At 34.3% G+C, this 27,620-nt stretch overlaps 1 protein-coding gene across 12 annotated transcripts in view; it reads right to left on the reverse strand.

Moving 5' to 3' along the window:
• Positions 1-27,620, reverse strand: part of RIMS2 (regulating synaptic membrane exocytosis 2) — a 470,156-nt gene that overhangs the window by 302,359 nt on the left and 140,177 nt on the right. For 7 of the 12 annotated variants that reach the window (XM_037133390.2, XM_053661106.1, XM_053661114.1 and 4 more), the window contains exon 1: positions 2,600-2,724. The exons of the other annotated variants lie outside the window; for them this stretch is intronic. In XM_037133390.2, the coding sequence (XP_036989285.2) occupies positions 2,600-2,724 (125 nt within the window). Of the gene's footprint in view, positions 1-2,599; positions 2,725-27,620 lie in introns of those variants that run through there. 12 annotated transcript variants of the gene reach the window in all.

Consider the following 27,620-nt stretch of genomic DNA (forward strand, 5'->3'; position numbering starts at 1 on the left):
GAAAACCACTTGACAGGGTCCCCTTTAAATAATACACTGTCTACAACTGATGCACAATACTATTCTAGTAATTTCTCCTAGAAAGCAATTCAGAAGAAAATATAATCTAATTGTCCACTTCCCTGATGTTATTTTCAGTTTAGAGATGTAATTTAATGTCACAATACAAATACTAAATATTCCACTAAACTAGTCCAAACAATTACTATTCATGCGGTAACAACCAAACTATTCTTTCCAGAGGTGATAGTTATGTAATTGATGCTTCAAATCTCAAGAGCATAATGCCTAGCTCATGAAGTTGAAAAGCCCATTTTTTAGAAAAAATTTTAAAGTTGTAAGATAACATCTCCTAATGACATACTCAAGTCATTCTTTTACCACTTTTTTTTTTCAGGATGACTTTTTATTTTTTAGTCTACATCTTTCTGATTCAATGCTAACTAAAATACTGATGCTTAGGTATTTCTGTTTTTTTTTAAATCTAAGTAGAATGATAATTTTCAAAGACCACCGTGGCTGATCTGAACACAAAGTAACCAAAATATTAAAATATGTAGAGGTAGAGATTAATTGTACATTCTTATAAATTTATTTTTACTCTTTATATTTCTAAAGTAATAGCTATTTGTAAACTGGTTTTAACTGATTTTATAAGTAAACCAAGTACTTGATTAATTATGAAGATCAACAGATCTACATGTGAAAAAATGTCGTATGTTTTTATGAGACCAAAAAGTTAAGAACACAGGATAGACAAGGATTTTTTCCCTAAAACAAAATAAATTCTTTATTGATTAATTAGCAATTTCTAATAATGTAGGTAAAAAATAAAAATAAGTTAAATAAGACTGATCTTATAGAATCCTTAGAAAATCCACAATTTAATGTTTAATTACAGCAGTATAAAATTTCAGATTTTTAATAATGAGAACATTACATTATAAGCATGACAACAATAAAAGAAACTTGAGGTCAAAGCAAATGTATAGTAATAAGGATGCATACAATTTCCTCAAAAATAGATATTCTCATATTTTAAAGCTAGTAACATTTAGTTTAAAATTAATTCCATACCAAATAACTTCGCATAAAATTAATTCCATACCAAGTAACATTCCATAAAATTAATTCTATGCTAACAGCACAATTTCTAAAGTTAATACATACCCAGCCCTAATATTACTATTTTAAACAAATTTTGGCCTTAAAAACATGAGAGAAAGAGAAATCAAACAAGGAAAAGACTCGTAGAGGATGAGTTTAGACCCTAAAACTCTGGTAGCTTCAAGTCATGGAATTCTTAAGAAAAGCCATGCTGCCTCTTTTATTTAAATCAATACAGGATATTTTTCTCATAAATCACACTTAAACAATGTATTACTAAATAAGAAAACTCATTATTTTAAAATATAGATAGCCTAACATAGAATGTCATAACATTTCACACTACTATACATGTTACCTTAGTCCAAAAACAAAATGTAAAAAAATCTAATTAATTAATTGAAGAAAACTGCACCGAAATTTTATAAAAAAAGAAGACAGCCTGTTCCATATTCAATGGAGAGGCCAGAGATATATTTATCATTGGTAAACATTTTAAATGTCTACAAATTTATAAAGTCTTCTTTACATTTGCTAAATTAAAGTATATACTGTTAGTAGGTATTTTTAATCTCTAAAATAAGCTGCCTCACATTGTGCAAAGATCCTGAAGAGAGAAGACAAGCAAAACCACTCGATATTCTATTCACTCTTAGTTTTCCCTCAATTTCCAGAAGGTTTCAATGCATTATCATTTTTTTCTCAGTCTTTCTCCAGGTATATTTGGTTACAATGGGGTTTTTGTCTACACTAAGTACATAACATTAGAAATTCTTAAAAGGCAAACAACTCAAAGGAGGAAAAAAACTGAATGATAAAACTGCATTTTAAAAGCATTCTTCATAGGCTATCTCTTTTACTGTAAGCTACAGAAACCATCTAAAACACATGCTCATAATTTAACAATCTTCACCACAAAAAAAACTGATCAGCTTGAAAAGCAATAGAATTTATAATAAAACATCCTTGCAAACTAGCTGATCCAATACAAAGCATTATTAGCAGTTCCATAATATAGCTTGTTTAAAAGTGATTACTGATCCACCCTGCATAGAGATATATCTTAGACCTAGAAAATATCTTCCGCATGTTCTACAAAGAGCATGCATGACTGCTAATTCACATTTACCAGCAAATCACATATGATTATACAGCTCCATCCCTATATATGCAATATAATCACTGCCCTGATCACAAAGAAAAAAATGTCAGGCATTTTAAGTTAGTCCTTTTATTTACTAGAAACTGAAATCATTGAAACTGTATGTTTCAGAGGTCAAGCTAGTTAAATTTAAGATGTTTTCTGTGCTTTGAAGTAGCTTGTTTTCCTCTTAAAATCAATTAAGAACACTACACAAAATTTTATATTTCTGATAAAAATCAACACCCTTATAATGCCAACATTTCAATACAGAAAAAATTCTACAGACATATAAGATTATTATTCTGAAAATACCAATGCAAAAAGAAAATACAGTTTAGCTTTACTCACCTTGCATTGTTGTTCAGTGTTTGTCCAAAAAGCTCATTTTGTAAAATATTTGGTGGGGATGAAAACACCCCATGAAAATGAGATAAAACAGAATTGCAGACCTGGCGCAATGTCTCAAATTGCATTTTCTTTCTTTTTTTTCCCTCCCTTCTCTTATTTTCCCTTACCACCTGTCTTTAAAGTCATCTATTTGCAGACACCATCACATAAAAACATGCCAATCAAGTTCCATATTTCTCCTGAGCTCTGTAAAAACTGTGCTTAAATGAGCAGAGGTTGATAGTTAATTGTACAGTCATTATTCTTCTAATTCAGTCGTAGAAGATTCAGTACCCGTGCAGCTTTCGGCTTTCTCCTGACTGTAGCAAGAATTCTAAACAGCAGTGAGCTTTTTGGGCATTCCCAGCCGAAGTGTGAAGCTGAGCTGCTTTCATGTACTCTACTCATATTTCTCTAAGCCTATTAAAAACACGCAATGAATAGATGCTGTCGTCAGGAGTTTCAGCACATCTGGCTGCCAGCAATAAAATCTAAGAAGTAGTAAAAATGGGGACAAGGTATCTTCTTAACGTTACCATTAGGTAAAAAAGAAAGAAATGATGCATTCCCCAACCTTTTTCTCTTTCCCTGAAAAATAAGCCATTCCAGCAACAGAATATATAGGTCTCTTCAATGTTCAAGCTGCTGCATAGACTAGAACACTCTAAAAATAAGTGGTATGTCCTTCTTTTGATATCATGAAGCAATAAAAAGATGCTAGCCCATAGAGCTTTAATTGCCTGCATTTGTTAATGCCATCCTTCTAAAGAAACATTTGGAAAACATGTACTTTATCATCTTAATTTCTTATTTAATTTTAAAATATCTTCATTTATTTATTTTTAAAGAAAAATCACGGGGGAGGCCGGGATGGGAAAAATAGACAAAAAACTGTACTTGAAAAATAACTAAATAAAATTAATTAAAAGGAAAAAAAAAGAAAAATCAATTATGTTCAATCTGGTCCCTTTTAAAAGGCCATACATGGTGACTACATAATTTTTTTGTGCTAACTCCCTCTATTCCCTTCTACACACATATACCACTGTCAATTAATAGGCACATAGATATACTAAGAATTTTTTTAAATGGTGAATTCTGTTTTGACATGAATAAACATATCACAAGAGAATAACACAAAATAAACATGCAATATAAATTTTTAAATGACTCAAAATTAAATGTTCTAAGATAAATTTTTAAGGAACGAATGTATTTCTTCTATAAAGTAAGATGTTCAGGGTTTTCAGGAACATGTATAAAGGACACATGGACAAAGCCAAAAAGGGGTAGGGCCAAGGGTGGGAGGTGGCGGTGCCTGGGGTTGGGGGAGTGGTGGGGATAAAATGGAGACAAGTGTACTTGAACAACAATAAAATAATAATTTTTAAAAAGTAAGATGTTCAATTATGAGTTTGTCCTCAATGAAAACACTCCTATTTTGCTCATTATTTAAGCAATAATTTTATTGATGCACACTAAACCATTTGTATATGAAATACAACTATATGTATATGAAATACACATACACACATAAAGTATTTTGGTTTATAAAGTACTCCTAAATTATTTTTTTTAATATCCAGAAAACACTGTGAGTGGGTGATAATGTTGCTATCATTTTTTAAATTTATTTTTTAATTTTTATTGAATTCATTAGAGTGATATTGGTTAATAAAATTATAAGATTTCAGGTATGCAGTTCTGTAACACATCATCTGTATATGGTACTGAGTCTTCACGACCCCAAGTCAGGTCTCCCTCCATCACCATTTATCTCCCCTCTGCCCTCTGCCCTCTTCCACCTCCCCAGGCCCCTTTCCCTCTGTGATCACATACTGTGGTCTGTGCCTGTGAGTTTTTGTTTGCTTAATTCCTTCATCTTTTTCACCCAGATGGTTTATCATAGAATTGTAAACTTGAAATCTGTGTAATCTTATGGACCAATGTTACCCCAATAAATTTAATTTAAAAATAAACAAATTAACACTTGAAAAAAAATTCAATCTGAAAGTAACCAAAAGATTTCAAAGAGAAATAAGAATGTAATGTGTTTTTGTCTGTTAAATTGGCCAAGTATTGATCAGCGGGTCTCTCATACCGTATGTATTGGCAGGACTGTACGCTCGCAGAACCTTTTGAGAAATAGTCTGTAATGTGCAACCAAAACTTTAAAAATGTTCAAAACCCAAGAGGATACTAGAAGAATAAACACCAAAATGTTAGTATTGGTTATCTCTGCATGAAAACATCACATATTTTTCCCATTATACTTTTTGATATACTTAGCCCAAAGTTATCTATGGTAGGGAACTCTAAAATTACAATGAAATTATTAATCAGAACATACAAAGTGTTGGCTTTCACTTAGCAATGCTCAAGTGAATCAAACACCAGATTATTAGTTTTCATGTGCTTAGTTGTATCTATTAGTAATGGTATCCTCTACTTTATCAATAAGTTATTAAAATTCTGTAAAACCTCAATTGTTTAATTAGCACTATGAAACATTCAGATAAAATAAAAAACAAAACAGCACTAACATCTTTACAATATCCACAAAAATATGTAAGCTCTTATATTAAAATTACTTAAGAGTCTTGGTTTACAAACTCCTAGTGGTTAAAGCTAAAGATCTGACACAAACTCAGAAATTAAATTTTTTTAAATTGGGAAATTATGCTCTTCTAAATTAATAAAAACCAAGCCTGTTACTTGTAAGGCACAATCACTCACAGTATATTTAAATTTTACAGTTTTAAAGATGTCTGAATTTATTTTGAATTTTTAAGAGTAGCAAAACTTTTCTATTAAAATGCTCCGTGCCCTGGCTGGTGTGGCTCAGTGGACTGAGTGCTGGCCTGCAAACCAAATGGTCGCAGGTTTGATTCCCAGTCTAGGGCACATGCCTAGGTTGCGGGCCATATCCCCAGTGGGGTTGCATAAGAGGCAACTACACGTTTCTCTCTCTCTCCTTCTCCCTTCCCCTCTCTAAAAATAAAATAAATAAAATATTTTAAAAAATAAAATGCTCCTTACATGCAAACATCTAAACATAGCTAATCAATGAATAAAACCACATAACATATATCTATAACCCATAACAAATCCCTGAAATTCTACAGAAAATTTTCATTTTATTAAAATACAAATCTGTAATTTTATCTATATAGTGGAAATAACTGCACTAGTCTTCCATTACATTATTCTTGTTCCACTGACTATCTGAAGCATCTGTTTGATTCAAATCTAAGGGTCAGAAGAAATATGGTTCAGAGAACAAGTTTTTTAATATGTTTTGCAAATAATATTTCCCTAGGGCAAGACCACAGACCCATTCACCTCAGGGATAACAAATAAGCAAAGAAATAAAAGGCAGATGACAAAATTTCAGCAAGAAGAAGGAGAAAGAAAAAACAAAGAAGAAGAAAAAAGAGGAGGAGGAGGAGGAAAGGGGATTCAATAAAGGTAACTGTATCCATTAGCTATGGTATGTAGCTGCTTCAACTAAATAAACTGATGAACAAATAGAAATAGAGCTGTGGATACATGGAAAAGACTGGTAGTTGTCTAAGGGTAGGGGAGAGAGAAGATCAGATGAAAGTAGGTGAAGGAATTAGACAAAGAACATACATACATAACTCGTAGACACAGAGACACAGACAACAGTGTGGTGATGGCCTGACGGAAGCACGCGGAGGGCTGAATGGAGGGGTACAAAGGGATATGGGGAATTGTGACATCTGCGATAGTGTAAACAATAAAAGTAAAGTTTGAAAAAAGAAAGAAAATGGTTTAGTTCAAATATCCTACAGCAGTTTTCATAAGCTTTAAGGAACACATCAATTCTCAGTTATTTTCTGGTGTACAAAAAACATTCTGTAATATTTTCTGGGGCTTGAACTTTACATCAGTGTTGATCATTGCTACAGAACAGACTCCTTACAGTTTCTACCACGGAGCTCTGAAAGGAACAGAGAAAGCTCCACAAATGTATGAAGCCCCACCATCATTACCATCTCCCCAACTCCTCTTTCCAGACCAGAAATGTGAGGGCTAATCCTGCTGTGCTTTGGCTTCAGCTGCACTGTTATGAGAGGTGGTACAGAGTTGCTTCGACAGTCCAGGAACACAGCAGCTCTTACCAAAGTTTTTTCCCACACCTACAAACCGGCAGCAGCAGAAATATCTTTCCCATTGAATGTGAGAGGTAGGCTATTAAGGACCAATCCTATATTGAATCTCAAGAACAAAAATGTCCAGTGATTATTATCTGCTCTGACACCTAGCGGTTCCCCCTTTCAGAGGAAAGAGAACCAAGATCTCTGAAAACACAATTTGTTAAGTCCATCCAGTCTTAGGAGTGCTAGTTCTGAGTATATATTCCCTTGATAACTGTTAAGAGAATTACTGAAAGCCACACTACAACTTCAGGGAGCTATAGGAATATGAATAAGATCCAACCCCATCTCTAATAGCTACATTTACCAAGAACCACAGTATAAGAAATGTTTATAGCCTTGGGACTCCAAGCACTCACACACAAGCTTGCAAACTCCCTCTACAAGATACTTCAGCTACTTACCTTCCACGTGTCTCTAGATGTTTCAAGGAAAGAAATACTGCACATTGTTATCTTAAGAAAATTAAAAATAATAATCATTGGCACTACTATAAATGTATTTAGCAAAATATGAGAATAAAATACTATGCAATGATACTGGCCACCAAGAGTTCTCATCCACAATTTCTTTCTTTCATGCAATTCCCTTGTAGTCATTACATCTTTAAAAAAATGGGACAGTAGAGACACTATAAGTACACCAGAATATTATTTCACTGCAGGTGAAAGCAGCGAGAACAATTAGAAAGCTACTGCAGTAGTCAAAGCAAGACTGGCTAGCCTGGATTGAAGTGACCACAGTGAGATGGAGATAAAGGAGTACCAAAAAAGTAGATGTTGAATAAACAAGATATAATGATTGATTTGCCACAGGGGTGGGATGTGGTGTATGAAGGTCAAGAGCAAAGTCAAAAAAGACTCTCAGATTTCTCTCTTAAGTAACCAAGCAGATAGTCTTAAAACTTGCTGAGACAAAGAATGTTAAAGGAGGAGCAGATTGAGGGAGAAGGAAGGGGAAGATGATGAGTTGTAGAATTTAAGTAGCGTGAAAGATAGCTAAAAAGACATGAGTATGCAATTAAGTATGTCATTCTGTGGTTGAGAAGAAAGTTCTCAGCTGGAGATAATAAATTCAGGAAGCATCAGCATGTTAGTAATGATTCAATCAAGCAAGAATATGAAATCACCCAAAGAAAAAGTACAAAATTGGGGGGGGGAAGGTGGTCGTGAGGGTAGGGTCTGCTGTATTAGATAAAGCACCAGGGCACTATTCTCCATTAAGCCACCAGGTTAAGAAGAAATCAGTACAGGAGAGAGAGCAGGAGCAGCCACAGAAGTAGGAGGAATCAGGAAAATGTGATGGCCTAAAAGAGTTTAAGAAGAATGGTATGATCAGCTCTGTGTTATACAATATATTCTGTCATCCAGAATTTGAATAAGTGCTGCTGTGACCCTGTGCTTCAAAATAATTCTGAAAAGTAATTCTAAGAGTTATTCTCAGGCTCTCTTAGACTGAAATCATTCATTCCATAGGACTCATGAAAATGGGCTGAGAGCAGGTATCTTCTAACTTTCAGTCATCAACCTCCTTTCCTCCCTTGGTGAAAGGTAAGCAAATGACATTTTTAGACTTGGTTCAGCCAAAGGAGAAGACCTTCTGCAAATAAACTATTTACATGTATTTTGATCCAATCCTACCAACTGAGAAAATATAATCAGACATTCCTGGACCTTAAAAATGGACACACATCAAAATTAATCACAGAACCCAGCTACTTTTAAGTGAAGGTAATTGAGCACCAAATATGAAAGTAGAAAATAAATAATGTAAAGAAGACTTAATCTATCAATTTTCCATGTAGCTAATTCTTTTCTTAAAGTTTCTCCCTAAAATACCTAATTTACTTATTATTGAATCTATTTTAGAAGCCTCTTAGTTCTGTGTGACTCAAGTAACCAGTGATTTTATTGCTATATTATTTCCTATCTTTAATAAAAACCCTCCCCTGACCCCACATTCCCTTCGAGGTATTGCCCCATTTTTATGCTCTTTTCTACAGCAAAATTTCTTGAAGAAGTTGGTCTACACTTGCTATTTCCAATTCCTCAATATCACATTTTCTTCTCAACCTATAACAATGAAGATGTCATCTGTAATTCTCCACTGAGACTGCTCTCACCAATGCCATCCACATTGCCAAATTCTAAGATAATTGTCTGTTCTTATTCTAACATGATTCTCCTCCAGCATTGAACACTGATGCTACGCTGTCCACAGGTCTTAAACCATTTTTAATTCTTTGTTCCTGAAACATATCTCCCTGATTTTTCTTTTGCTCAGTGGCATTTTTTCCCCTCAGTGTCTCTTGCTGGCTTTTACTCCTCTCTTAGACCTCTCAATGCCAGAAATGTCCACAGGTCTGTTTTGGTTATAGTGGAAACTTCTGTTTTTTAATCTCTAAGCTCTCCCTAGGTGACTTACATCCCATAATATTAAATATCTTCTATATGTTATACCTTCCCATACTAATCCCCTACACTCCAAACTCATGTAACTGTCAACTTCACATTCCCAAATGGAAGTCAAAAGGTAACCAAACAGAATTCCTAATTTCCTCATCCCAACTAGTATTTCTACAGTTTTTCCTGTCTTGGAAAACCACCATGATTTATCTAGGAGGTATCCTTGATTTTTCTATCTTTAACACCCTGACAAATATATCCAATCTATTAGAAGTAATTTCTACTAACTCCATCTTCAAAATGAGGCACAAATCCACCAACTTTTCCATCCTCCAGTTCAAGTTACCAATAACTCCCTTCTTGACCACTTCAATGGCCTCCTAACTTCTCTCTGCATGAAATCTTCTCTTCCTTTTCATCGAATTTATTGGGATGGCACTGGTCAACAAAATTATACATGTTTCAGGTTCACAATTCCACCAATACATCATCTGCACACTGTATTGTGTGTTCACCACCACAAGTCAAGCCTCCGTCCATCACCATTTATCCCCCTATCTCTTCCTAAACCTCCCCTCAATCCCCCTCCCTCAGTAATCACCATAGTGTTGTCCCGGTAGAAGAGTTTTTCTTTTCTCTTTTTTGCTCAATCCCTCCACCACCCCCGACCAGCCCTCTTATACACCCCCACTTACAAGAGCTGTCAACCTGCTATTTATCTATGAGTCTGTCTCTATTTTACTTGTTAGTTCATTGTGTTCATTCCACATATGAGTAAAATCACATGGTACTTATCTTTCTATGATTGGCTTATTTCACTTAGCTTAATGCTCTGCAGGTCCATCCATGCTGCCATAAAAGGTAAGATGTCCTTTTTATGGCCAAGTAGTATTCCATTGTATAAATTTACCACAGCTTTTATATCCACTTATCTACTGATGAACACTTGGGCTATTTCCAAACCTTGGCTATTGTAAATAACACTGCAATGAACATAGGGGTGCATATATTCTTTCAAATTACTGTTTCAGATTTCTTCAGATAAATTCCCCAAAGTAGAATTGCTGAGTCATAAGGCAGTTCCATTTTTTACTTTTTGAGGCAACTCCATACTGCTTTCCACAGTGACTGTACCAGTCTGCATTTCCATCAACAGTGCACTAGGGTTCCCTTTTCTCCACATCCTTGCCAGCACTTGTTGTTTGTTGATTTATTGATGATAGTCATTCTAACAAGTGTAAGGTGATATCTCATTGTGGTTTTAATTTGCACTTCTCTGATTAGTGATATTGAGCATCTTTTCATATGTCTATTGGCCATCTGTATGTCCTCTCTGGAGAAGTGTCCATTCAGGTCCTTAGCTCATTTCTTAATTGGATTTTTTGGGGGGGATGTTGGTTGTGTAAGTTCTTTATAAAATTTGATATTAACCCCTTATCAAAAGTATTATTGGAGACTATGTTTTTCCCATTTAGTGGGCTGTCTTTTCATTTTGTTGATGATTTTCTTTGCTGTGCAAAAACTTTTAAGTTTGATGTATTCCCATTTGTTTATTTTTCTTTAGTTTCTTTTGCCCGAAGAGATAGCAGAAAATATATTGCTATGAGAAATGTCCAAGATATGACTGCCCATGTTTTGCTCTAAGATTTTTTCTGGTTTCAAGTCTAAGGTATAAGTCTTTAAGCCATTCTGAGTTTATTCTTTTGTATAGTGTAAGGAGGTGGTATAGTTTCATTTTTTTGCATGTAGTAGTCCAATTTTCCAACACCATTTATTGAATAGACTATCTTTACCCCATTGTATGTTTTGCCTCCTTCGTCAATTGCTAATTGATTGAAAAGACGTAGGTTTAATTCTAAGCTCTCTATTCTGTTCCATTGATCTTAATGTTTGTTTTTATGCCAGTACCATGCTATTTTGATTACTATGGCCTTATAGCTAAGTTTGCTATGAGGTAGCATAATTCCTCCATCTTTGTTCTTCTTTAAAGATAGCCATTGCTATTTGGGATCTTTTGTGGTTCCATACATTTTTTGAAATATCAGTTCAAGGTCCATAAAATATGTCATTGGTAGCTTGATAGGAATTGCATTGGATCTATAAATTGCTTTGAGTAGTATGGACAGTTTAATGATTAATTCTTCCTATCCATGAACATGTCATAATTTCCACTTATTTGTATCTTCTTTAATTCCTTTCTTCAGTGTCTTATAATTTTCTGAGTACAGGTCCTTTACCTCCTTGGTTAAATATATTCCTAGGCATTTTATTCTTTTTGTAGCATTTGTGAATGGGATTATTTTCTTGATAGTTCATTACTGATACATAAAAATGCAACTGATTTCTGGGTATTTATTTTGTATCCTGTTACTTTACTGAATTCATATCAGTTCTAGTAGTTTTTGTTGGAATCTCTAACATTCTCTATATACTGTATCATGTCATCTGCAAATAGTGCCAGTTTTACTTCTTTCTTTTTAATGTGGATGCCTTTTATTTCTTCATCTTATCTGACTGCTATAGCTAGAACTTCCAGTAGTATGTTGAATAAGAGAAGTAAGAGTAGACATACCTTTCTTGTTCTGATCTTAAGGGAAACACTTGTAGTTTTTGACCACTGAGTATGATGTTGGCTGTGGGTCTGTCATATATAGACTGTATTACATTGAGTTATGTTCCCTCTATTTCCCACTTTGCTGAGAGTTTTTATGATAAATGTGTGCTGGATTTTATCAAATGCTTTTTATGCATCTACTGATATGATCAAGTAGTTTTTATCCTTCCTTTTGTGTCAGTAGTGTATAATGTTTATTGATTTGTGGATATTGTACCAACCTCGCATCCCTGGAAGAAATCCCACTTGATCATATCAGTACGATATGATCGGTGTATGATCGTTTCAATGTATTGCTGGATCTGCTTTGCTAATATTTTGTTGAGGACTTTACCATCTTTCTTCATCAAGAATATTGGCCTATAATTTTCTTTCTTTGTACTGTTTTTAACTGGTTTTGAAATTAGGATAATGCTGGCCTTGTAAAATAAGCTTGGGAGACTTCCCTCCTCTTCAATTCTTTTGGAATATTTTAAAAAGAATAGGTGTTAGTTCTTCTTCAAATGTTTGGCAAAATTCACCTGTAAAACCATCCGGTCCAGGACTTTTGTTTGTTGGGACTTTTGTTTGTTGGGACTTTTCTGATTACTGCCCCCATTTCACTAATTGCAATCTATTCAGATTTTCTGATTCTTCCTGATTCAGCTTTCGAAGATTATATATTGCTAGGGATTTATCCATTTTGTCCAGATTGTCCATTTATGTGCATATCGCTATTAGTAATATTTTCTTACAATCCTTTGTATTTCTTCAGTACAAGTTCTTGCTTGTCTCCCATTTCTGATATTATTTATTTGAGTCCTCTCTCTTTTTTTATTGTCAATCTTCTTTATCTTTTCTAAGAACCAGCTCTTGGTTTCATTGATTTTTTTGTATTTTTTAGAATCTATTTCATTTATTTCTGCTCTAATCTTTATTATCTCCACCCCTCCTACTAGTATGGTCTTTGTTTGTTGTTCTTTTTCAAATTCCTTTACGTGTAAAGTTAGATTGTTTATTTGAGACTTTTCTTGTTTCTTGAGATAGACCTGTCATGCTACGAATTTCCCTTGTAGGACTGTTTTCACTGTTCCATAGACTTGGGGTTGTTATGTCCTCATTTATTTCAAGGTGCTTTTGGCTCTTTTTCTTGAGCTCATTGTTAACCTATTCATCATTTAATAACATGTTATTTAGCCTCCATGTCTTCATGTGTTTTCAGTTTTCTTCTTATGATTGATTTCTATTTTCATGCCATTATGGTCAGAGAAGATGCTTGATATGATTTCAGTCGTCTTAAATTTATTGAGACTTGTTTTGTGCTGTTGTCTGTCCTAGAAAATATTCCATGCCTCTGCATCAATTCTTATCTCCACACACTGAATAACCATAAAAAATATAAATGATATCATGACCTTTTCATATTTAAACAATCGTATCCTATCACATTTAAAATAGAATATTATCTCCATCATTTTACAGAATAAAGAAAGATACATTTTGTCCATGTGTTTGGTCACAGAGTTAAAATTAGCATACACCTCTCCTTCTCACAGGCCAGCACCCCTTATAGAGTACCGCCATGTTTTTGACAGTCACCAACTCATTCTGCATGCTCTCATTTAAAATGTAAACTAATTGTATAGTTTATAAGGGTCCCAGAATGTAAAAATGAAAGGATGATGTGAAAATATAAATAAGAAGACCAGTGTAGACCTTGAAAGTAAATGTAATTTTCAAATCCCCTATTTTTTGAGACAATAAAACACAAATATGGCCTAAAGTATGAGATCAAGATATACTTAGGCAAAAGGAGGAAATTCTGCAGTAAGAAAGATCAAACTTTCACAATTCTTCCTAGTCGCATGACTCTAATTCTTATAAGCAAAATTGACCAGAAAACAAAAACAGGATTCTTACCACTTTCCAACTGTAGATTTTAAATCATACTTCAAAACTTTTACCTATGTCAAATAATTTGTATAAGTGAATTTCAGATATACGAGGGCTGCCCAGAAGGTATCCAGCCATGTAATATGAAAAATAGAATCATTTATTGTAGAAGATGCAATATACAAGAAACATTATACATAGAACAATAACACCTCATTTTTAATGCAATGGCCACACAGTACACAACATGCTCACTCAACAGCGTCTACCACCCCCACTGACCGGTACAGTGAAGTCATCATTGTTCACACAAGCTCATTCCAGTCCACTCTCCTTGGCTGCCAGGTTACACTGATGTCATGCAAACCAGTATGTTATATTAACAATGGCTGGACTTTTTCCAGACAAACCTTGTATATCAGAGAAGTTAAAAAGTTATTTTAAGTCACAACAATTTTGAGTCTATATATTCCATAACCTTGGTTATATTAAAAATATAAACTTTTTCTGAGAGTTGTAACTAAAATGCATTAATCTTGCTCTATCAACAGAAATCAATTCTCATGCAGACAAAGGGAAGACAAAAATAGTTAAAGAAATACTATAAATAGAAATTTCAATAAAAACTTGAAAAAAGGAAAAATAAATTGAAAACTACTATCTCGGAAACAAAAAAACTGCTCAGGCAGAACTATATTTTTAAAAAGAAGAATTAAAAAGGAAAAAAAGCAGAAGGGGATTGCATCAATAGAGAAGGGGAGGTCACCCTTAAGTTTAATTTTCCAGTTCAAGCACTGTGTAATTAGGTAAGCACAGTGAGAATTGTTCCACCAATAACCTTCAAACCAACCTTGAAATACTCTCCTTCCAGACAAAATGCTCCAATCATACCTTTAAACTTCCAACTGTGTCAAATGATACATAATTATATATCACAGAAATAAAAATAGTTGATTATATGTAACAATTTTTATTCTCTACCCTATTTATTTTTGCTACATTATTTTTTGGAAAAAGTAGTGAAGCCATAGATCACTAAAGCAGAAATCCTATGAGTCTATATTAATGTTCCTAACAACAACAAATATAACTATACCCCAAATCTTAGGACAAAAGCAGTTTATTATATATTAAGCTATCTTGAGAGGCATTAGCCTACTTCATTCTTCAGGATTTCCAGTGATAAAAGAGATCACACAAAATTAAAACAAAAACACTTAAGAAATATGCACTAGTGTCATTACTAAGTAATGTGTACACATACACACACATAAAAATGAATATGCATAATTTAAAAATGATATCATTTCTGTAACTTCCTTACAAATAAAAAATACATTTAAAAAACTTCTCTAGTGTTTTAAACCAAATCTCTCAATGGCTGCACCTTTGCCAGGATCATTTCAAGAAAAACCTTGTCTTCATCCACTACCTATTAAACATAGTGCTACCTATTTCTCCTAGAAATGAAAGTCAGCAAAGATCTTTTGCCTTTGCTTCCATGAGGAACAGAGGAAATAAACCACATAGACAAACTCAAGGACATAACCAGAAATCAAGTGAAAAATAAGCAAGGAACCTGAGAGTTCTGAATAGATTAAGTTATCTTATATAATCCTGTCTGTACACAATTAAACACTCTGCTGGTGATGGTACAGCAGACTAATCTAGCTGTACCCCTAATCTAGCAATTCTAAAAACCCCTAATCTAGCAATTCTAAAAAATGTAGTCTAGTGACCATAGGAAGGTCCCCACAACTCTTTCAGAGGATCTGCAAGGTCAAATCTATATTCATAATAACACTAAAAGACTATTTGCCTTTTGAACTCTCATTCCCTCATGAGTATACAATGAAGATTTCCAGAGGCTACGTCATGTATGATATCTCAAGATACTGAATACAGGGTATAAAAGAATCCAGCTATCTTCCACTATCAGACATTAAACGGATTTGTAAAAAATGTAAAATAATGCCAATTTTCTCACTGAAGTTTTCTTTCCTTTTAAAAATACGCTGTTTCCTACTCCTAGAAAACAACTCACCACAACCTTGGTGGCATAAAAAAATGTGTTTATTATCTTACAGTTTCTGTTGTTCACACATGGTTTAAAAGGTATAACCAAGGTGTTGGCCAGGCCACATTTCTTTCTAGAGCTACACGTCCTTTTCCAAGCTCAAGTGATTATTGGCAGAATTCCATTCCTTCTGGCTCTAAGACTGAGGTCCCATTTTCTTACTGGCTGTCATCCAGGGATGCTCTTAGCTCCTAGAAATTCCCAAAGTTTCCTGCAACATGGTCCTCTCACAGGCCTTCCACAGCACGGTACCTTGCTTCCTTAAAGCCAACAGAATAATTTTCTGCTTTAGACTAAGTCCACAGTCTCACGTGATGTGATATAATCACAGAAGTGACTATCACATTATCTTTGCCAGGCTCTATTAGCTAGAAGCAAGTCACAGGTTCCATACATTCCTGAGGTCAGGCTCACTGGGGGTCAACTTAGAATTCTACCCACTTGATATGATTAGTTACAATCCAGTGGGTTTATTGTTATTTTTAATTTAGTTAATAAAGATATATTTAATTTTTTCTGTTATTTCTAATATAGTAAATATCAATAAACATTACCCATAGAAACAAAAGCTTTATGAGATCCTCAATAATTTTTAAGATTGTAAAGCAGTCCCAAGACCAAAAAGTTTGAGAACAACTATTTAAATCTAAGCTGCCTCTTAATATGACGCATAATAAAAGAAAATTTACTTTCTGCAAGTAATATTCTTATTTAAAAACAAATAAGCAGTAGCTATGCTCCCAATATAAAAGGAAATTTTTAATTGAAGAAGTTATTCAGGTTATTCAGCTTCTGTATCATTTAGCTTGAACTTTTGAACTGTAACCATTTATGTTTGTAAATGTTGAAGCAGTCCCCACGCAACCCCTTACTTTCACAATTTCGAGGAACTGCAGGAGATGTGTTCTTAAGTAGATAAAAATAGGAGGGTTCTCTGCAAAGCTAGATCAGGGATCGTCCGCCTAGAGTAACATGCAGAAAGGCAGAGAATACAAGCACAGATGCTTCAATGTGTATGAGCATAAAGGAATTCTAAGGCGCCACCATAATGCTGACTACTATCATCCCTGTTATTGTGGATTGACAACTTTAGATGCCAGAATCCTTGAACGATGAAAGTTGTCGAATAAGAAAATGTAACTCTTTATCTGTATTTATAGTAAAACTTGATCCCAACTCCCTATTTTTTAATTCTAGTGAGATACACTAAACCTTATCTGAGCCTTGAAGACTATTTTTGTACCTTAAGCTTCAGTACTCAACAAGACAAACCTAGTGTCTGGACTCTTCGAGCTTCCAAAGGGTACTTGCCAATAGCTTCATCCCAGGCCTGCCCTGGGATTTTCAGCAACAAGAGATGAAAATATGCAGTAACAAAATGGAAGTAGGTGTTCACCACAAACCAGTTTCCTGTATTACCACTTCACTCACTCTACTAAAAGATCTAAAAAACAGTTTTACACACACCAGCCCTCACCCCGACTACTACCAAAATTGCTTCATTTGGTGGACATTGGGAGAGCCAAAGGATAAGGGGCTGGGTGGATAAGATCCCCTTAAAAGCCAGTCCGTAACATTAACGTGTTGCCATAAAAGGCAAACTAGAAGCAATACACCCCCACAGTTCGCTCTGCAGACCCACGCATATGCTTCTACTGTAAAATGTCTGTGGGAAAGGATTACACAAGCATATATGCTAATATAACTCAATAACTTGTTATAATTTATTAAATTTTATTATTTTAGTGTATGAGTGACTTGAGTAATCCAAGATACACATTGGTGTTGGAATAAATTAGGGAGTTTCAAAAATGGTCATTTTGCTGTTAATCAATAATTTTATCAGCAAAAGCTTAAAAAAGACTGCTGCACGGGGCCTGGGAACCACACGATCACGTTCGATTCCCAGTCAGGGCACATGCCTGGGTTGCAGGCCAGTTCCTGGCAGGGGACTCATGAGAGGCAACCACACATCGATGTTTCTCTCTCCTTCTCTCCTTCCCTTCCTCTCTAAAGATAAATAAATGAAATATTTTTTAAAAAGAGTGCTGCCGGATAGCAAAACCACCACCACTGGCTAAGAAATTACCCCCATCTTAACATCTGTCTAGCTTTCCTCGCCTTCTAATTTTACCAGTAAAGCATTTTCCTTGATATAATTATTAACACCAAAACAAAACTATTTTTACAAGTGAGTATATGACACTCAAGAGAAGCTTGTTAAAAATTAATTTATAGACAGTTTCAAGAAATAGTAATAAGCAGAGTCTCAATCTATGAAATGTCATGGATTAGGAGAATGAATATCGGCTTATAATAATATTTGAAGTACGACTGAAAAGCAACTAAAGAAAACAATCTCATTTCATTCACCTTCATTTCATTCAGCATTGTTTCATTATAACATTGAGGAGATGCCATAGGAACAATTAGCCTATGGTTTGTTGTGTACTGTTTCCCTTAAAGTTGCAGAAGCTATCAACAACATTAAGGGAAGACTTACTGTACTTTACAAGCGATCAATATCTTAAAGTCCTATCTAAAGGAATTAACTTCCTTAGACTTTGAATAGGAAAGAAACCAAGTGGACAGCAGGCTAAAAGGCAGAAGTTCTGTGAGACAAAATAATAATACTAATAACCATGATTGAATGTCTCTGCATAACAAGTAAATGTCACCAAATACAGCCAGAAACATAGAGGAATGGTCGCTGAAATTATCCCAAAGATACTGGCAGATATAAAGGTGAGTGGCAACTGGAATAAAATATAGTTGTAAGACATAGATCATGTATGGAACATACAAAACGTTAAGATGGAAAGAAGTATTCTATCAAAATGTCTGTCTCCAGCATGTTAAAAGGAAGAAGGTAAAATGATTTTCAAATAACTAGTGAGACATTCCCAAATGAATACAGCTGCCATAGCCTATAAAACTAGACTAGAAGAATATCTACATGATCAAAAATAAGTAACCTGAACATTCAGTTCTGCACCTATTAAATAATTTAAATTATTAGTTATTTTAAAAACCTACCCACATGAAAACTACAAGCCTCTGTCATCAGAGGTAAATTTTGTCAAACATTTAGAGAAAAAATAATAATAGTTCTCTATAAACCATGGCAGGAAACTGAAGATAAGAAAGTCACTTTCCTGTATACCAAAAACCATTCCCTGTATAACCAAAACCAATAATGTTAGTTACAAGAAACTTTACACCAATACCTTTCATGAACATAAATTTAAAAATTCCCTAATAAAATATTAGTAAATAAACTTCAGCAATACCTAAATACTCATAGAATAATACCATCATGGCCAAAAGAAGTATCCTGGGACTTCAAGGTTGATACCACATTTGGAAAATATTAATGCAATTCACTATATAAACAGACTAAAGAAGAAAAACCCTATCATCCTCTCAGTACAGACAGAATAAAAAAACAAGTGTCAAAAATTCCACAGCCACACATGATAAAAAATTCTCAGCAAACTAGTAACAAAAGAGAATATTCTCAACCTCATAAAGGACATTTGTGAAAAACGTACATTTAACATCACATTTGATTGTGAAAGACTCAAAGCATTCACTCTAAGACTGGGAATAAGGCAAAGATATCACTGTCATCACTTCTTTTTAATATCATGGGGGAGGCACTAGCCAGTAAAATTGTACGAGAAATGGGAATAAACAGATTACAAATTGAAAAATAGGAGATAAAGCTGTCTTTTCTACAGGTGATGTAATCATCTATAAAAATCCTCAAAGAATGTTTAAAAATAGTGTGGTAACGTCACAGGATAAAGAGACTCATATGACAGAACAGAGAACTCAAAAATGGCCCAACTATATAAGGAATATATAAACCGAGGTACTGCCAAAAACCAGTGGGATACAAATGGCCTGTTTAATAGCTACTCTGAGAACATTCGCTCAATACATGGGGAAAGTAAATTTGAATTCATACTTTTTCATATCCACAAGTGACCTCCAGGGTGATTAATATGAGAAAGGTAGAACTAAAAGTTAGTAGTAGAAGAGTGTAGAAGAGTATTTCTAGGATCTTTGAGTAAGGTCTCTTAATCATGACTAAAGCACCGCAAACTATAATGTAAAAAAAGTAATGAATTTTACTACATCAAAATAAGAATGCCTGTTCAACAAAGACAATATAGAAAAAATTACAGGAAGCTATTTTTTTCAAATGAGCAAATGATATAGACGAACAATTCACAGCAATGGCAACCCGAAGATCCAACAAGTATATGAAAGAATGCTTGGCTTCAATGTAATCAGAAAATGCAAATTATAATAAAAATGCCCCTTAATTTCCACTAGACTAGCAGAAAAGCAAAAAACTGAATAATATTAAATATTAGTTACGATATGGGGTATCACCCACCCTCAAATGTTGCAAGCAAGAGTATATCAGAGCCATTCCTGAGAACTGAACTAGTGAAATGAACTAAACATATCCTATGTCACATTAATTCAACATCTAGATAGCAGACTACAGAGAAAATCTTGCATAGGTCCCTAAGGAAACATGTAACAAGAATGTTCACTGATTCAATGTTTATAGCAATGAGGAGCTTTCAAAAAGCCTAGGCCATCCGTCATTAACAGATTGTGAAATAAAATATCGTAAATACACACTAGAATATATGTATTAGTTTTCTATTGCCACCATAACAAATCACTACAATTTAGTGATTTAAAACAACCACTAAAGCTGCCAAATTAATTCATGCCCCCCCTTCCTTCATCTTCAGACTCTACAATGGCCAGTCAAGTCCATCTTGTGCTTTGAATGTCTCCTCCTCCTTTTCCATCTCATCTCTTTGAACCAGTCAGGAAAGGCTCTCCACTCTTAAGGACTCATATAATTAGACTGAACTCACCTAGATAATCAGGATAATCTCCACACCCAAGTTCCATAACCTTAATCACAGCAGCAAAGTCCCTTTTGTTATGTGTGATAACATTTGCACAGGTTCCTGGGACAGGGATGTGGGCATCTATGGAGATCATTATTTTGTATACCACAGAATATGATGCAGCATTTCTGGAGCTAATATTCCTACCTAAATAAATCTTTAAAAATGTGAGATCTAAAGTACCAGACCACATCATTTATGTAATTTAAAACACATATATACACAATGTAACATTTTTTATTATTCAAAGATCTTATATCTCAAAGATTTGAAAAAATAACACAATAGAGAAGCACCACACAGATCACTTTAGTGCTATAAACTGATAAACATGATTAACAAAACTCACAAAATCTGAAAACCAAAATAAAACAAAAAGTAGCAGAAGATATATGTATTTTGCTGTGTATAATCATACTGTTTGCCCAAATTTTTTAGGGAAAAATAAGGATGTGCATTATATACATGTAAAATGACTGCATACCATGGGTATAATAGTCCCATGTGCAAAGCACACAAAAACACGGGTGCGCTTGATTTGCAGGAGCACATTATGCACAGCAAAATCTGGTGCTTACGATCTGGAAATGTCTACACTACACACCTTGTTTTCCTACTATTTTTAAATCATGCTGTATCTTCTATCTTTTAAATTTCTTCATTAAAACTCTGAAGTTTCAACAAATCTATAAAATCTCTCCTAAATTTCCCCGTTGGTTCCATATATTTCTATTTTGTTATATTAGTTTTTACCAGTTTCAAATAGTTATGTTTATATAACTATATCTTAATCCTGATTTATTAAATTCTTATGGCACAGAGCATCTTCTACTGTCTTTGTACTTCTCTTTATAAACTAGTGTTATAAATAAAGTATGCACTCAATAAATATTGTAGGCTAAGTGACCTGAAGTAACATTTGCCATAATATCGAAAGTTCCATGGGGAACTTTCCATAAGTCTAAGAATTATTATGCAGTAGTTTCACTGCATATCAGACAGAAATCTTCCAAGAGAGTGAAATGTATTCTCTTAACAATTATGAGAGGACAACAGGTACAAGCCAGGGTCAGCCCCGATGAACTGGAATATACATCACCCTACTCAAAAACAGATTGAGGAACATGGGAAACAGCAAGGTATTAAGTCAAAATCTTTAAAGTGAAGCTAAAATATGATAGGTCAAAGCAAAGAGGCATAAGATTTCTTCTGAAAAATGTTGAAGCACTCACCACGCCCATCATCATTGTAGGTGTCTAAGAAACAATAGAATTCTAGAGATCAATCTTGTCTGTAATGACCAGTAGTTTAGTTCTATTATACAGGTTAACATATTTTTACAATGACATTATAAAATACATTAGCCTAGGAGGCAGAGAAAAATACAGTACTGGACTCTGTAAATAAGTTCAATTGTTGTAAACACAGGACAAGTGTAACAGATGAAAGATAAAAGAAAGAACTGGTTATCTACCTGTCATTTCAATGATTCAATTTACTTCAATTAATATTCAATGAGTACCTCCAATTTCTAGAACCTAAACTAGGTATGTACATAAACAAAGGTAAATGACAGTATGCCCTCAAGTTGTTCAAAATTCAGTAAGACAAAAAGAAATATCGAAAACAAGTGTACTAAAGGGGAGACAGTGGTAAGTGCTGAAATATATCAATATAAATAAAGGACATATACATAAAGGCACCTTTTATAAGCAAACAGTATAATTCTTGCTGGGAAAAATTAAGAGAAGGCTTCATGTAAGTAGGGATAGTTCAGCTGGACTTCAAAGGAAAAGTACAATTTAGGAAGACACTCCAAGGTGCACAGCCTCCCATAAGGATCTTGACACTTACTATTTCTCTGCCTGGAGTGTTCTCCCCTCCGACAGCCGCATGACTGACTTCTTCACCTTCCTCAGTGTTAAGTCCTAACTCAGTGTTAAGGTCTTCCCTAACCTCTAATTAAAAGTTGTAAACCATCCTCCTCCAAAGTCCCTTTCCCTCCTCCCTGTATTATTGTCCACCACAGCACTTATTGCTAGGGCATGAGAGGCACCTGCCAGGCTGAGTCACTCACATCTAAGTGAATGGCACCCCCTGGTGTTCTGCAGAAACACTCAACTTCACCAATGTTTGATATAGGATTAAAAGTATAATGTGGTATCATTTTTCAACAATCAGACTGGTAAGGATCAAAAGTTTTAAAGCACTGTGTTGGCAAAAGAGTTAAAAAACAGGAATCCTAGTAACTTTTGATAGAAATATAAGTTTTAACTTGATAATACAAATATAAACACCCTCTACAGTAAGCAATTAAGCAGTCGAATGAGCAGGCCTCAAGTTATATTGCTATCCAACAGACCAGTTAGCTTTTATTCTTTTGTCTTCTCCAACTAAATGCAATCTACTTGAGGGATTCTGTCTGTTTTGTTCACTGCTATCATCGCTGTAATCTCGGCATCTTGTAGTCTGTATGGCACACAATTAAATTCAATAAATATTTGTTGAATTAGTGTCAGCACTGTTAGAACAAAACTCTAGATAAGAGGAATGGCATGAGAAAATACATATATTTTAAGAATGAATGACGTTTTTGAATTCATTAGTTATCTGCTGTAGCTAGATTATGGGTCATGTTGGAGGAATGAGAAAAAAAGTGCTGAGAGAGGAACTTAGAAAAGACAGATAACAGAGAGCTTCAACATGTAGAATGATAGGATTTTGAGTGGGAAAAACTTATTTCAGTTGAAAATCTTTCTCTACTTTTAGAATCTTAGGAAATTATTTCAATACACAAAAGGTATCTTAAACCTCACCTTACAACACTGTTACGTAAACTACAATTATAATGCCTAAAAATGTTCGTCACAGAGCCTAGAACAAAGTAGGTACTCGATAATCTTTTAAAAAACTAAGGATTTAAATTTTAAGTAAAAATGGGAAGGTATAAAAAGTAAGCCACAAAATAACTTCCACATATCATTTCTTAAAATCATAAATTTGGAAACAACGAATATGAAGAAAAGTTAATAAACAGAGAAGCAATGAAGCCAGAAAAAAAGCTAGACATAGTTAATGCATAAACACAGTGGTGACGATATCCACACTGGAAGGAAGGGTAGAATACAGAAGATATAACAGAGATGGAATTTACAAAAAACTTAAGTAAATAGTCATTGAAATTAAAAATAAGAGGAAGAGAATTAGAAACTAAACACCTAAGGATCTTAATTTAGGAAGCAGGATAATCGGCGAGGCAATCAGCAAGGCTAAGGAACAGAGAGCATTACGCAGAGAAGAAACAGACACTTAGACTCAGAATGTCTAAGTGATTTGGAAGTGCTTGTGGGAAAACAGGGAAGACTGTACAAGCTCCAGCTGTAAATACAAGTCTGTATATGGAGAGCTCAGCACAAAAAATAAACATTTGAGAATAAACATCATATTTCAATATGAGAGGCAATGTTACACAAAAAGTCCTGTTTTTTACAATCTCAATTGCCAACTTAATCCCCTTATTGGTTGATAAACATCTCTGAAAAATAATTCAATTGAAATAATCACAAAATTAAACAGTTTTGCTTTTTTTGGGTACACCTTCGCCATCTGGTGGCAAAAATAATAAACAGTTTTATTTCTAATCATTTTAAAAGTTGAAATGATCCCTTGTCATTTGACTTAATGCCATTTCCTCCAATATTTTATGGGAAAAGGATTTTTCATTCTTCTTCCTATCATAATTGCTATTTTTTGTCTCATTTCTTCGTCTGGCCACTAATACATTCAAGCTATAACTGGAAGAGGTACTACTATAAAAACATCAGTCTTCCCACTCTCCAGGACCTTCCTACATCTTCAAAATTCACTCGCTGCATAATCCAATATACAACACAATATATACTGTAGTTAAATAACTATGAAATTAAATGCATTACTAAAGTTCATGTTGCAAAGTTTCTGGCTTTCAACAACTAATAATTTGGTTTGCTTAAGTAATAATGGAAATGGGATTTTTGAAACTATATATAAGCTTTGAACAGACTGATCAATCGAACATTACAGAACATCTATAAAATATACCCTAATATAGAACAATCAATATGTGATTTAAAAAATGGCATTTCAAATCAATGGGAAGAAAAGACTGCTCCCTCAATAAATATAGTGGAACAAAGGGTAATCTTGTGTAAAAAATTTCAGTTTGGATCTGTACCTCACCCCATGCCCTAATAAATTTCAGACAGATTGCTGTTTCACAATGTAAAAATAAAATAGCAATCATAGTGGTAGTATTACATGAAATCATAGGAATATTTTTATCTTAGTGAAGGGCTACAATAAAGCATTAAACTAGACATTTCTCCAATGAAGATATATAAATGGCTAATAAGCCATTTATGAAAAAAAAAGATGATCAATAACATCATTAATCATTAGAGAAATGCAAATCAAAACCACAATGAGATAAAAACTTTACACTCACTGGGATGACTAAAATCAAAAATACACACAAAAAATTGAAAACATATGTCCATATAAAAACTTCCATTAACAGTATTACTCATAATAGACAAAAAGTAGAAATGATAGATAGATGAATAAACAAGTTGTCATATGCTCATACAATAAAATATCATCTAGTCATAAAGATAAATTACTGATTCATGCTGTAAGATGGATGAACCTTGAAAACATGGTACCTGAAAGAACCAGACACGAAAGGCCATGCATTGTATGATTCCACTTCTTTATGAAATGTCCAGAACAGGCAAAGCCACAGGGATATAAAGTAGATTGGTGGGTGTCAGGAAACCAGGGGGCAGAAAAGAATGGGAAGTGACTTAACAAAAAACAGAGTTGCTCTTGGGGGTGATGGAAGAGTTCTGGAGTTAAATAGAGGTGATGGTTTTGCAGGTTCATAAATACAGTAAACCCACTGAATTGTGTACTTTAAAGGGGTGAAATTTTTTCTCCATAAAAAATGAATATATCGCCCTGGCTGGTGTAGCGCAGTGGATTGAGCACAGGCCTGAGAACCAGAGGATCGAGGTTCAATTCCCAGTCAGGGCACATGCCTGGGTTGCAGGCCAGTTCCCTGCAGGCCAGTTCCCAGCAGGGGACGCCCTAGAGGCAACCATACATTGATGTTCTCTCCCTCTCTCCTTCCCCTCTAAAGATAAATGAATGAATGAATGAATGAATGAATGAATGAATGAATGAAATGAATATATCTCCCTAAAAAAATCAGTAGTCACAAAAAGAATTTTCACCATAGTAAAAAACATGTCTGTTAAGCTTCGGAAAAAGAATAAGCAAAATCAAAAATAGTAACAAACTGGGGAAAAGCATTTGCAGTCTGAGGTAAGGAGATTTCTAAAATGACCTTACTTTCTGGTGTACACACTTGTGTGATCTCCCCCTCCCACCACCCTACCTGTGGCTATGATGAGACATAACACCCATGGTTAGATTAGATTATACCACAAAAGTGAGATGACCATGTGGATATAATTAAAGTCCCTACTCAGATGACCTTAAGTTAAAAGGAAAACTGTCATAGGGAGGCCTGATTTAGCAGGTTAGCCCTTCAAAAGACAGTTTCCAGAGGTCAGAGACAGAAGTCTGGAAGACTCAGAGCAGTGTAGATATTCCCCTGTCAGTTTTAAAAAAAGAAAAAAACTGTCACACTGTGAAGAGGGACACTTGAGCTGAGGGCTTCGGTCATAGAACTGCAAGACAGTGAATTTTGCCAACAATCGGTGAGCTTGGAAAAGAACCCCAATCATCAAATGATATCACAGCTCCAGCCAACACCTCGATTCCGGCCTTGTGAGACTCTGAGCCAAGGATTCAGCTAACCTGTAGCCTGATCTTGACCCGTGGAATCTGTGAGATAATACATTTACGTTGTTTTAATCCACTAGATTTATAGTAATCACAGCAATAGAAAGCTAATACACAATCCATTCCACAAAAGGTTATTTTCCATAATATAAATGGAGATGCTAAATATCCATTTAGATGAAAACTAACAACTTAATAGAAAAATAGGCAAGATATACAAAGAGAAAGTTCAGAAAGAAAAAAGAAATATTCATATAAATGCTCTTAAACATATACAAAAATGTTCAACCTGACTCATTTATGATGTGAAAAAGAAAGATTAAAAGTATTGCAGTATTGTTTTTCACCAATCAGACTGGTAAAGATCAAAAGTATTATTGTTGATAGTATTATAAATTGGTACATCCTCTATTGTAGGCAATTTGGCAATGCCTATAAAAAATTAAAACTGTACATACTCTGACCAAGCGATTCCACCTCTGGAAATTTTAGCTTATCTTATAGATTTTCCCTCATATAAAATTATAAGTATATACTCTTACACAAAATTATAAGTATATACGTGCATTTGAATATATGAGTATATATAAAGGCATAAGTACAATATATGTGTACACCTATGTATACACATACACGAGATTATTTATTACCAGTGTTTGTAATAGCAAAAAAAAAATTGGAAATAATGTGTGTATCATTAGGGACTAAGTAATTTTGACACATCCCTTAAAAATAACAATGGCCCTAGAGGGTGCAACTCTGTTGGTTGGACCATCATCCCATAAACCCAAAGGCTGTGGGTCCAATTCTTGCTCAGAGCCCATGCATGGGTCACAGTTCGGTCCCAGTTGGGGTCAATGAGCATACAACCAATTGATATTCTTGCATCGATGTTTCCCTCCCTCCTTCTGCTCTCTCTAAAATCAGTGAGCATGTCCTCAAGTGAGGATAAAAAAATAAAAATAAAATATGATGAAGCGAACTCATTATGTACTAGTAAGGAAAGATCTCCAACATACGTTACTAAATGAAAAAAGAAAAATAGGATA

This window comes from Artibeus jamaicensis, unplaced genomic scaffold, assembly GCF_021234435.1.
Source record: "Artibeus jamaicensis isolate MK-2021 breed Jamaican fruit bat unplaced genomic scaffold, CSHL_Jam_final scaffold_916, whole genome shotgun sequence".
Lineage (NCBI taxonomy): Eukaryota > Metazoa > Chordata > Mammalia > Chiroptera > Phyllostomidae > Artibeus > Artibeus jamaicensis.